At 45.5% G+C, this 13,375-nt stretch overlaps 1 protein-coding gene across 1 annotated transcript; it reads right to left on the minus strand.

Annotated features, from left to right (window-relative positions):
• Positions 1-143: 143 nt before the first annotated feature.
• On the minus strand, positions 144-10,375 carry pcf11 (PCF11 cleavage and polyadenylation factor subunit). The gene is made up of 17 exons (XM_068330696.1): positions 10,026-10,375; positions 7,945-8,070; positions 7,452-7,634; positions 6,792-7,058; positions 5,130-6,121; positions 4,796-4,970; positions 4,303-4,696; positions 4,044-4,187; positions 2,163-3,439; positions 1,948-2,008; positions 1,718-1,843; positions 1,513-1,630; positions 1,239-1,422; positions 983-1,138; positions 784-876; positions 650-685; positions 144-564 (listed from the first exon to the last, which is right to left on the minus strand). Exons 1-17 carry the CDS (start codon positions 10,266-10,268, stop codon positions 313-315), a joined length of 4,827 nt encoding a protein of 1,608 aa, XP_068186797.1. The 5' UTR covers positions 10,269-10,375; the 3' UTR covers positions 144-312.
• Positions 10,376-13,375: the final 3,000 nt, after the last annotated feature.

The following is a 13,375-nucleotide window of genomic DNA, read 5'->3' on the forward strand; positions in this document are numbered from 1 at the left end:
CAGGTATTTACAGACTAACAGGCAGCAAACCAGTCATTAGACTCAATCACTGTTACGCCAGAGATACCAAAAATACTTTAATTTATAAATTAAATCTTTTACATCTTTTACCCAAAGGGAACAAAAGCATTTCCTTTTTTAAATAAACATTTCTGTTCAGTTTCAATTTGACTCACAAAAGACCGTAAATGGTCGCGCTTGATCCAAATACCAAAATGTATTTAACTTCAAGTCGCTGAAGTTTCATCCTCTGCGTGATAAAAAACACGTCCCCTCTTGAAAAGTAAAGATGAGGATGAGGCAGCAGCAGCGTTACACTTTCTGATCCGATTGCACATCAGATAAATCGTCTTTTTCCTCTTTTTTCACGTCGGGAAGCTCGACAGTCTGAGGCTCTACTTCCTGTTTGACTTCTGTAGCAGCAGCAGCAGCAGCAGCAGCAGCAGCAGCAGCCTCGACAGAACAGGAAGTGCTTTCCTCTTCTGCTTCCTCCTTTACGAAGGCGCTCAGCGGGTGATCGGTGAGCAACTTGTTTGGCGACGGTGTGGCGTCGATGTAGGTTGACTGAGGAGAAAGACGGCAGAGGTTCACACGGTGGAAAGTTCAAAGATCATTTACTTTTTTTTGGATCAATTATTTCAATTCTTACATTTTTGTAATCTTCAAAGCACGCAGGATGGAAGTTCTGTGGAAGGAAAACAAACTCAGTTTAAATTCAATGCAAGTATTTAGGAAGGAACAGCAGGTTTGAGAACATTCCGGCGCTGGTGTGTCGAGTTGTACCTTGTCGTCGACCCTGACGGCGTTCTTCAGGAACCAGTCCTCCTCCTCCTCCACCCAGTAGGTCTCAAATGGCTCCTGGCAGATTTCACAAAGCTACAAGACAAACAAGAAATTGTATCATTTCTGTTCATTCGGCCGGGTTTTGTTGGAACTTGGAGCGTCAAAGCAATTCCTGACGAACATAAGTCTAACGTCTCACCTCTCCCACTTGGTCCTTGGCGGCTTTAACACTTTGGAACTCCTTCTCTTTAGCAGCCGCCTGGTTCTTCTGCTCCTCCTCCTCGTTCTCCTTCTCAAAGAACTGACTCTTGGCTCGATCCTCAAGGTCGGCAATCTCCTCAAACTCGATCCAATCCTGACAAACGCACAAACCGTATTTACTCATTGTTACTGGTGCTTCCTTTTAAAGACAGTTAAACAGGACGAGCGTACGGTGTGTGTGTGTGTGTTCTTACCCTGAGAGTGTAGTACCAGCGACGGTGTGTGACCTTCTTGCTGGCGACCTTCCCGGCGTGGTTCTGCCTAAAGTGCCAGTCCAGGTGGTCGGCGTACATGTCGGTCTGAGAGGTGGTGAACCTCATGCTGCACAAGCAGCACTGATTCCCCGAGTACAGTTTGGTCACCACGCTCTCGTAGCGCCTGAGGACAGGAGGCAACACAGACAGGATGCGTCAACACCTTCAAACTGGATCAATAGCATTTCAGCTTTAAGCCTGGAACCGGACTCACTGTTTCATGTCATCGATGGTGAAGCTGGTGAGGTCGGGGATGTCTTCCTCTACCTCTACCTCCTCCTCCTCCTCCTCCTCCACTGCTGGTGAAGCCGTCGGGGCCGGAGTCGAGGTTTCTGGGAAGTAAACACAAGTTTTAGAAACAATTTTATGACTAACAGTTCAAATGAGAGAAACTAATAAAAATCACAAAGTCCACTGACCGGTGCTGGAGGTCAGCGCCGCGTCGGGCTGCGAGGGTGCGATGATGCCGTTGGATATCAGTTTCGAGAGCAGGTCGTTGACGTCCACCTGACCAAAGTGGTTTTCTGGAGGGACGACCTGTTGACCTACAAGATCAGAAAACTTTGTCAGAAACATTGAGCTCAGCTGACCAGCAGCTCTGAACATCAGGCAGCAACAGACAGGGTGAGGAAGAAGGTAAGGATCTTACTCTGACTGAAAGGCACCGGGTTCTGAGACAGGAAAGGCTGGTTGAGGTTCATCATGTTTACCTGAAAACAACAAGAAAACATTAAAAAACAACAAAGCAACAAGTTCACACATGTTTGAAAGACATGAGATCCTGAAGAAGAGAACCTCGTAGTTTGTAACGGATCAGCTGAGGCACAAACCAAACGAAATAACCTTCAACAACGTGTCACTCACCGGTTGCTGCATGCCCACAGTGGGGGTGTAGAAGGGGGCGGGGCCCTGCTGGTTGAAGGGTTGTGCTGGCTGTATGTTAAAGTTTCCCAACTGCTGCAGGTTTGACTGAGCTGGGAACGCCATCGATCCGGCGGGGAACTGAGGGTTCATGGGCTCTGGGAAAGGCTGAGGGGCCATGTTGAAGTTCTGCTGGGGGGGTATGGGATTCTCATAGATGGATGGGGCCATCGGCCTCATGGGGTTCTGCAGGTTGTGCTGCGCGGCGAACCTGATTGGGACCTGCTGGCCTGGGGCGGGCTCGTAGAGCTGGGGCCCGCCCTGATGGGACGACTCAAACCTGGGTCCTGCCTGGAGGGGCCCGTCGTAGTGGATTGGACCAGGCCCTTCGAACCTCAATGGACCCATTTGGTTAGGAGGGCCGTCGAAGCACAGGGGGCCTTGCTGCTGGAAGCCCATTGGTCCAGAGTCAGGACCGGAGGTCATGTTGTTGAAATGCTCAAAGTGGCCTGGTCCGGGCCCCGGTCCCTCAAACCTCACCGGCTGCTGACCAAGGGGGCCATCAAACCTCCCCAGGCCCTGTGGGTCAAACCGGCCCATACCATCACCACCTCTTAACGGACCACGAGGCATGTGGGGGCCGTCACACCTTTCTGGCATGCCGTGATGAGGCGGTCCGCCACCATCAAACCTGCTGGACCCCTGGGGGAGAGGCACGTCAAACCGTGACGCGTCATCGTAGTGACCGGGCCCCGCAACGTCGTACCACCCCGGGGGATGTGGTCTGGAGGGGCCGATGTGTTCAGGCCCATCATACCGGGAGCCGTGAAGCCCCCCATCATGAGGCGGCGTGTGTCCTGGAGAGTTGCTGTGCTGTCGGACGGATGACAGAGGTCCTCGTGCCGGTCCTTTGAGGATGGATTTAGGGGGATGAGGATGCGGGTGGGAAGGAAGTACATCCATGTTGAGGGGTCCATCGTCAGAGTGCTCGCTATTGGGGCTCTCAAAGCGTGGTATTGGGCTCCCCTCAGCGGACTCCCTCTGGTGCAGAGGGGATAGGCGCTCGCGCTCAAACCTGGGGCCCGATGGGTCCAGACCAGCAGGGCTCGGACAGTTCCTGAAGACCACCGTGCCAGAAGACGGGGGTCCCTCTGGCCTTCGAGGGTCTGAGTGCCGGGAATCTGCAGGAGGGCCATACCTACGCTTTGCAGCGTATCCGCTCTTCTTCTCCTCACGCCCGTCATAACGCTCCATGAGCGGAGAAGTCCACTCGCGGTCATCTGAAAACAGATTAAAGAGTTAAACCCCGAGCTTTAAAGCCGTCACTCCGCTTTTCAAGTGCTTCACTGGAAACAAATACAAAAACTTCAAAGCAAGAAACGACAGAGTGGAGGACTGAATAGGATTAAGATGATAATATTTTGCGCCATGCATGTTTTTTTTTTCTGTAAAAACTACATAGCGCTGCTGCTTGGGGAGAAAATTTTGAATAAATAAAATTCCTATCGAAAGTTTTGCCCTTATTTTGTCAATCTAATGAAATCAGGTCTTAAAATGTACACACAGCCGAACCATTTTCACACTTAATCTTCAAAAATGTCAGTTTAGTTCATTAGTGTTGAATGTAATTCTCTCTATAACATATATATATATATCCACTCATTTATCCACTCATTTATTTTTAGCTAATCTTAAAACCATCTTCTGCTCAAAACGTTTTAAAGCCTCACCAACAACCCCTCAAAAGCTACTTGTCTCATTGAATAGTTGGCCTTTTTTGCCAGAGAACAAAGGGATTAAGTTCCATCTGTTGATCTCTGATAATTTCACACATCGGTTTGAACAGAACCCATTCTATGAAGAAGCTGGAAGCTGCAGACTTACTGGAGTCTCTGGGGTCGACTCGTCTCCTGAAGCGAAGACTGGGCATTGATTTTAGAGAGAGGAATTCTTTGCCGTGGTTGTAGTCCTCGATCATCGGGCCGTGAGGCGGCTGCGGCTCCTCGCGGTCTTTACTCCTCCTTTCACCTGAGTGAGCCATCAACCACAGAATTAAAGACACAACCGTAAACAGCCAGAATGAAAGAAATTTGCTTGCTTAAACCTTAGTTTTTGTCATGCATAAAGATTCCTCTCAGCTCACCTGGCCTATCTCGGGATGTCCGGCTGTACTTGCGCGACGGCAGGTGTCCGCCACTCCGGCTGCTTCCCGTCTTTTCTCCCTGCCCAGCCTCTTCGCTCTCCGCGTTGGCCTCACCCTCCCACTCCTCGCCGGTGACTCGGTGGTTGACCTGAGTCTTCCTCAGCTTAGACTTGTGCTCGTAGTACGACAGCTCTGCTGCGTCCATATTGCCGAGAGGGCGGGGCTGTCCGGAGGCCGGCGTGGTCAGCAGTTTCTTGGGAAACTTGCCTGAGTCGTCCCAGTTCTCAGAGTGATGCTGCTTCTCCTCCTGATACTGGAAGAAATGCTTGATCTTGTGGGCCATGTTCAGGAAGTCCTCCTCAGAAATCTCCCCACTCTCCAGACGCTTACTGGCCTACAGAATCAGAGAAAAGAAAAGCCCGTTTTGAATATTTGGTTGTGTGTGTGTGTGTGTGTGTGTGAGTGTGTGTGTGTGTGTGTGTGTGTGACATACCCTCCGCAGCAGGTCCTTCTTGGAGGCGGAGTTGAGGGCTTCAGGTATCTGCAGGTTGGCGTCTACGCTGAGGCGGTGCTTCGGGGTCCGGGGGGTGGAAGGGCGAGTCGGGTTGTTGTGCGGTTTGTGTCGGGGGGGTCCAGGCTTCGCATGACTGTCTTCAGGGGGCTTCAGACTAAAAACACAACAGATGTAAGATTAAACTGTTGAACTATTTGTGTTTGCTCCACAAACAGAGACACACCCTCGTTACAAACTACACTGAACTGTTGTGCCAACAAACAACGAACAGAGGAGATCAGACAGAAGAATGTTGTTGAACTGATAAACTCACTGTTTGTTCTCCTCCCAGCCGCTCCTCCAGCGGTGAGGACCATCCTTGGACTCCTTGTTGCCTCCGTCATGGTTCCGTGGAGAGTCTCTGGATTCGGAGCGCCGGTCCTCTGCCGGTCTCTTAGACCTCCGGCTTTCCGACTGGTTCTTTTTGGCTGCCGGCCGGTCGTCTCGGCCGGGCTTGCCGTGCTCTGGTTCATCTGTTCGGACCCTTCTTGGTTTGTTGACTTTATGGGGGTCTGATGGGGACAAGGAGGTGCTCCTGGTTCTGCTCTTGGGGGATCGCCTGTCCTTCCTCTTGGGGGACCCAGCAGGGGAACGCGATCTGGATCTTGAGCGGGTGCGTTTCCTGGCGTGTGTTCGGGCATTGCCTCCTGACCGATCTACAGGATCCTCACGACTGTGTTTGGTCACGGAGCCGTTCACCAGCTTCCCCCCCTTGGACGACCTCTGAGGGTCTCCTCCCTGGCTTGCCTCCTCTTTCTCTTTCTTCTCCTTGTCCATGGACCTCTTTTTCTCCTTTATCTCCTCATCCTTGGACTCCACAGGCTTGTCCTGCGTGCGTTTCCTCAGCCTGGGGTCTTTCTTTGTGTCCGCCGGCTTCTGGATCTCCGCCTCTGGCTGTTTGCTTTTATTCTGGACGCCTTTGGTCATCGGAGAAGGAGACTTAGACTTGGGCTTCTCCTCCTGCACCTCCTTCCTCAGGGGCTTGACCTTGTCTGGCCGGGCAGGTTTCTCAGGCATAGGTGCAGGACTTCCTGTTGTGGTTGTGTCAGCTTTCTTCCCAGTGAGTTGTTCTTTGGACTGGGACACAGCTGGGGGCCCATTGCGGTTTAGACGAGGGTCCCTTGTGGACAGTTTGGGGTCCGGCTGTGTCTGCGGAGGGACCCAGGGTCGGACCGCTGGAGCGGGTTGGCAAACTGGCTTAGGGGTTACGCTCTGCGTGGCCGGAGTGGACAATGGAGTTGGTGTTGGTAACACAAACCCACCAACCTGTTGAGACATTAAACAATTGGTCGTGTTTTTATTGAATTCATAGAAAATATCTTCACATGTGAATGATGCAGATGAAATATATACTTCCTGACTGTAGAAATAAAGACCAATAAATTAAGTCTGGTGAGAAACTGATTCAGAATTCACCCATAAATATTCAGAACTGTAAAGTTCAACTGTTTATCAAGAGCTCAATTTTCTCTGTTAAAAAATACTTACGATTAACTACGTCTAAGATTTTATCAACATGATGAGGAGGCAGTGATCATAATATGGTAGATTCAGAATTTTGGCTAAATTTAAAAGGAAACAGGACAAACCACTGGTGTAGCACAGAACTGACAAATGCTCATCCTTCATCACAATCCACACAAAATTATTTTCAAGAAGAATTTCCAGAATTTGCTGGAACTTCTTTCAGTGTAGGGAAACGTGACTGAGTGCAATACATGCACTTTACTAATTTTAGTTCATTTATGTACACATCTAATAGACTTGTAGCAGAGTCTCCTTCAGCTTCTGGCACTTGGCCTGAAAGCACTTCCTTATTTGCAACAACTGTCAAACCCGGACACCGACAAAGCCCAATCTACTCCCCCTCAAACCCAAAAACGAAAGAGCGATCCCGATCCAATGACCTGAACCAGAGCCCCTTAATTTGACCTACCAGCTGAGCCTTTGTCTGCTCCAATTCCAGTTCGATCTTCTTCTGCTGAAGCTCCAGGAGCTGCTTTTGTTTGGCCAGCAGCTGCTGACGGATCAGCTGCTCTTGGGTCAGGCTGTACTGGCTGACAGGGGGGGTTGGCTGGGGTGCAGGAGCTGCAGCTGCAGCTGGAGTTGGAGCAGGAGTTGAAGCTGAAGCAGGAGTTGCAGCCTGAGCTGGAGCTGCAGGCTGTGGGGATGGGACGGGAGGCGGAGAGGAAACCTCCTCGGACTGCAGACACAACGAGTTCATGTGAGATCAGAGGACGATAAAATACAAATGTCCCTCGAACTAAGCTCACAGGTTTCCACAGGTTCAGCCGGTGTACAGCCAGGCAGAAAACAAATGGGCAAAACAGCACATCCCTCTGGAGAACCACAAGCCTTCGACATGCTTGTTGTCGGACATTAATTCTTATCTTCTCCAGAACAAACAGCTGAATTTACCCCATGACTGAACGGATCTTCTAATATTCACGTTTCAGATGTACCAGTAACCTTTCTGCAGTGATTGCGTAACTCAACGATTTAAGAAAAGCTGTTCAAATATGTAGACTTCAGGGTGCAACAGGTTTGCAGAAGCACAGTCCTACTCTTGTTTATAGTGTTTTCAGCTCATACGCACCTGTTTCAAAAACTTGGGGTTGACATGAATGCTGGAGTTGACAGTAGGAGGTAGAGGCTTGATAGGCCAGGCCGGGTCCACAGAATTGACCCGAACATCCAGTGCATACAATTTCTTCAGAGGAAAGACATCGTCCCACGTCGATCGTAACTTGAACAGACTCTTTCTAGTGTTTTCATCCACCTACAAACAGAGCACATGTCTTGGTCCATGGCTACTAATGTAAACCTAGAACATTTCAGCAGCATCATAGCAAAGTGGGCATGATGACTAAAAATAAGATTTTAACACTTTTACTGTAAAAACAATTGTAAAAATGTTAATTAAAATTTTTATTAGCAGGATTACATAATGGCATTGAGTCCACAGTAGCAAAGTGCAGGAGATGACACATAAAAAGCAAGCAACACAACAAGAGGGAAGTGAAGTGAGCTGCAAAAGACTTTAGTGCTGATATTTTTACAATGCTTAACAGCAGCAAAGAGAACTGTACCTTTTCAAAGACACATATAAATGAAGTGATTAGGTTTTTAGCAAACACTGCAAGGTATTCTCCTCCAACATTCTTCACTATGGAATCCACTAAGTACAAAACTGGAAGCTTCTCGGTTGATGGGGCCTGGAGCAATAGAGAACTCGACAAGTTTAGAAAACAACAGGGGTTAAAAGCAACATTTCAGATCAAATACTCAAATTATAACATAACATAGGATTAATGGGCCAAATGTCCTTCCCTTCACCACCCACTGTGTGAATTTGGATTTAAGAATGTGGAAAAGTCACCGGTCAAGTCAGAAAAAAAAATCTAAGTTTGAGTCTTCTGAGATGGGAAAATAGTCCAAGTAATACTCTTCATTCTGGGGAAAAAAAATTAGAGGTTCTTCAAAAGCACACGATGGTTCATGATTCTTCCAAAACAAAACAAGCAGAAAATCTTCTGTAACGATCAGTCAATTTTGTCTGCAAAACGGGATCTGAGTAAAAAAGAATCTTCTTTCCCATCCTGGTAAACGGGTCCTTTAGGGTAAAAAGTGTGTCCAGTCCTTGGGAGCATTTTTACCTCCAAAGAGGGTTTTTTCCTTAAACCTCTCTTTGTACATTACCAAAGCGATTCAGTGAAATTTTCTCAGTCACTCCATGACCTCAATTTTACTCTGCAAAGTTTTACCCCTTAGTTTTTCTCGCATTAGTTGTTCAAACCTTCGGACAACCCACAAGGAAACAGAACAAGTATTTTGTTTTCGCATTAACCTAAAAAGTCTACTGTCCCTGTGCAGCGTCATTTGATTAAATACTACTTGTGCAACCAATAAAGCCAAGTCAAACTCAGCTCAGTAACAGTAAAACAGAGTCATACCAATAAATTACACTGGGAAATAAAAAATGACAAAAAGCACATTTCACATTTTTTATTATAACATGTTAACCATTCAATGACATTTCAGTAATTCAAAAAATCACTAGAGAATTAATGCAAAGAAATTTGTTCTGTTCCAATCCGGCTTCAAGTGACTAAAGCTCTGTTTGCCACTGCAAACACTGACAACAGAAGTAACTGAGGAAACTGCTGACTGAAATAGATTTCAAAAGAAGGTGGGGGGGGGGCATGCCATGTGTCTAACAAACAGCTAACCGGCACTTTATTTGAAATATGTTTGTTTGAAACTAAAATAAACGGATTTGGTCTACTTATTTCAAGAAGACAATGACAAATGGCCCAAATATTAGTCGGGGCTACGAGTATCAAAATCCACCGCTTAAGATAACAAACCGCAACGAATTAGTACGTTGAATGAAAGAAGAATTTACCAATGATATTAGTTGAAAAATGTGCATTATCAAACCTGAAGTCTGTGAGTGTGAACTGAGAAATAAGTCACCAAACTACTTCTTTTAACTTAATTTTGAAATGTTATTTTCCTAATGACGGATCCGGAAACATTTGGGATGGTCGGGAGGAATAAGTACATTTGTGCCCATGCTACGAGAAATCGGATAAAAATACCTAAAATTTTGAATATTCCGAAAATACTATCACGTGGTTATATCAAGTGGTATTCGACCATTTTAATTTTGACTTCAACGAGTAAGTTTCGTGTATTATCTCTTAATCACAGTCCTGTCCCAACAAGTCCAGTGATTCGTGTTACATTTACTTCACCAAAAAATAAGTTTATTAATTCACTGCAAATTCAAAGTTCTAGCAGTAAGTGATTACTTATTGATTTACTTGAAATAAGGTAAATTCACTGTCTACGGTGGATTTTCACTAATGTTTAATCGACAGGAAGTGAAGCTAATTCCAATGCCGACACCGTGCTTCGACAGTAACTATTCGAACATAATTATACTCCTAAATAAACTAGATTTTAGTGTAATACATAAAAAGTGAGTCAACACACTGCTTAATATGGTTGTAACAACAGGGGAATGTTAACGTAATTCGGAGCCAACGCCGGCCGCCATGTTTTAGCAAGAAGCTAACAGAAAACACGTCGTTTGGGCCTGCTACTACATACACAACATACGGCATTTAAAAAAAACAGTTTAAATATTCTATATGATCATAAAAACCTTGCTTATTTGCGCTTCAATAATTGCGACGATATCCTTGGCGAAGTTGAGGTTTTCCTCGGCCAGAATGGTCAGCATGTTGATGTGCGGCTTGCTGTTGAATGTCAGGTCTTCCAGCGAGGACTGATACTCTCGGCAGGCATCTTGCCTCGCCGCTTTGTCGTCCATCTTTGAGTCGATCGACCAGGGAAAGACTACGCCAACCTTCTCACTAGCAAAGGCATTGATTAACAGGCAGTCCATGTACTCATACAGCTAAATGTTTCAACGGTCAATCGTTGAAATAATAACGGCGACTTCGTGGTATCGCACAGCAGGTAGACAACACACTTCCTTCCCTGCCCGTCGACGATAACAAGATGGCGATTGTGAGTGAAATCCAGTCAAAATAGCTAGCATGACGTCAGAGCAATTCCATTGGCTAGCTACTGGCCTCCTGGGGGAGGATCTAGATTTTCATTGGTTTACTTGTATGACTGACATATGGCTAAGCCAAGCAAATTCAAACATTAGACGTTCACAATTACGTAACAACTGGCATACTACACTATGTTTCCCAATATGCAACATGAGGCCGAAACATGGCGTTTCTGCTAATGCCCATTCTTTAGGGCTTTAAATGTTTGTATTTTTATTATTATTACAGTCTCTGTCTCTATTACATTGTCTCTGTATGACCACGTTAGCTGGAATCTCACGGGATCTTTTCTCCTGAGAATTGAGTGTGTCATTTCATATTGAAAAAACATTTTTAATAAACCTAATGTTTTCTGTCACTGACATTTTTTATTGTTCTCTATCTCAAATCAAGGTCAAATATTTTTAATTTTATGAATGTAATCATGGCCTAAGTCTGAAGTTTAGTCTTTATTTTGAATCAAGAACCTCTCAAATTCATAGTAATGCTGATGTGAAAAACCTCTTTTCTGGATGCTGTCACAATATCTGGATGCTAGTACAGTATCTCAGATGGGTGCAGTATCTGAAAAATAATTAGAACCTTTCTCTTTTGGACAAATATTTTTTGTGAGTAAGGATGAAAAATATTCTCAAATATAATCTCAAAATGAAGAGGAATCTGTTCAAAATCATATGAAAACGTGGTATAAGTGCAAGATTTCTGAACAGGTTTTTCTTTCTTTCAATTCGTGGTCAACAAAGGTTGTTGAACACAATCCACTAGACTTTAAGAAAGTTCCTTGGAGAAGTTTCACCTCTCTTCAGAGAAAATGCTTTAATTCAGATAATTACATAATGTGAAAACAATTACCCTCTGGGGATCATTAAAGTTGATTTCATTTCATTTCATTTCATTGGGTGTGGTCAGTGCTATTCATATTCCAACAACTAATACCAAGGCTCCTCAATGCCAGTCGTTAGGCGTGCCAGGGAGCATACAAAGGCTCATTGAATTGTGAATTTCAGAGACGTGTCTGCCATTAGCATGAGGCACTTCACATGAGTAAATCTGCTGAGTTTTGAAAGGACCTGATTGGACAGAAGAGTCAGGTCCTCAGGACCGGATTCGGTGGTCTTCCTTCACCTCAGGGAAGAGAGACACTTATTTAGGGGACACCATTGTTAAGATTTTGGACAGGGAGGACAGGTGGTTTGAATGAGGAGTGAAAGAAGCCATCCATATCAATGAGAAGCCATGTCTCAACGGGGGGGGTTCATCTGCCACTTGATCTTTGCCGATATACAATCAGATCTGTGCTAATGACCACTTTTAGCATACAAAGGCTTGGTGAAACTAGCAATTCAACGACTCCATTGACACTCCCTGGCACACCCAACCACCATCGTTGGGAAGCCAGGTGGGTCTTTGCGATTTTCGTTGGAATATGAATAGCACTGACCACATCTAACAGAGGTCAAAGGTTGAGGCAACACCAACCACCACTAGAATTAAAGAAGCTTCTCCAATGAAAAGTGAAAAGTCTTCAAGGAACTTTCTTAAAGTCCAGTGGATTGATTTAAACAACTATGGGTATTAATGCAAGTCAATTAAGAAGAAGAACAAATGTACTTTAATAATCCCCATAGGAGAATTGTTGTTATTCCACTCTTGTTTTATATACAGTATAATTGACAAATTTTACTTGATTTATTGATTTATTTTATATACTGTTGTCATCCCCAAAGGGAATTAAAGAGCAAACTCTAGGAATTAGTCACTCAGAATGGTTAAGTATCAGAAAAATAATTAAAACCTTTCTCAGACCAATATATTTTGTGAGAAATGATGAAAAATATTCTCAAATATAATCTCAAAATGATATTTGAGAAGACATATATACTGTATATGTAATATATATATATATACACACACGCACACAAACTCGCACACACACACTCACACAGACACACACAGATGCACGCGTACTCACACAGACACACAAACACACACGCACACACTCACACATACATACACACACACGCACTCACAAACACACACACTCACACACACACAAACATATGCACGCACGCACACACTCACAGACACATACACATACACACACACACACACACACACACACACACTCACTCACATAAATACACACACATACACACACACACAAGCACACACACTTACGCACGCACACACTCACACAGATAGACACACACACATACACATATGCACAAACACACACACTCACACAGACACACACACGCACGCACACACTCACACACACACAGACATCACACACACACCCACACACACACTCACTCACATACACACACACACATACACAAACACACACACTTACGCACGCACACACTCACACAGATACACACACACATACACATACGCACACTCACACAGACACACGCACGCACACACTCACACACACACACACAAACACACACGTACGCACGCACACAGATACACAAACGTATGCACGCACACACACACACACACACACACACACACACACACACACACACACACACACACACACACACACACACACACACACTCACGCCAGAGGGACAACACATGTTAGAGGTTTTGGAGATTAAGTCAGAGAGGCCAGACTGAGATGGTTTGGACATGTCCAGAGGAGAGATCGTTACAGATGGTGGAATGATGCTGAGTTTTGAACTAGAGCACTAGAGGAAGACCAAAGAGGAGGTTTATGGATGTAGTGAAAGAGAACATGAAGGTAGTTAGCGTGAGAGAAGGATGCAGAAGACAGGGTTAGATGGAGGCAACTGATTCTCTTTGGCGACCCCTGAAGGGAAAAGCCGAAAGGAGAAGAATTTTCGTGGTATGAGCTGCGTACAAAATCTCCAGCAGGGGGCGCTAACGCTCGGAAACGGAACAGCCACTACTAGATGAAGAAGTC

This window comes from Antennarius striatus, chromosome 13, assembly GCF_040054535.1.
Source record: "Antennarius striatus isolate MH-2024 chromosome 13, ASM4005453v1, whole genome shotgun sequence".
Taxonomy (NCBI): domain Eukaryota; kingdom Metazoa; phylum Chordata; class Actinopteri; order Lophiiformes; family Antennariidae; genus Antennarius; species Antennarius striatus.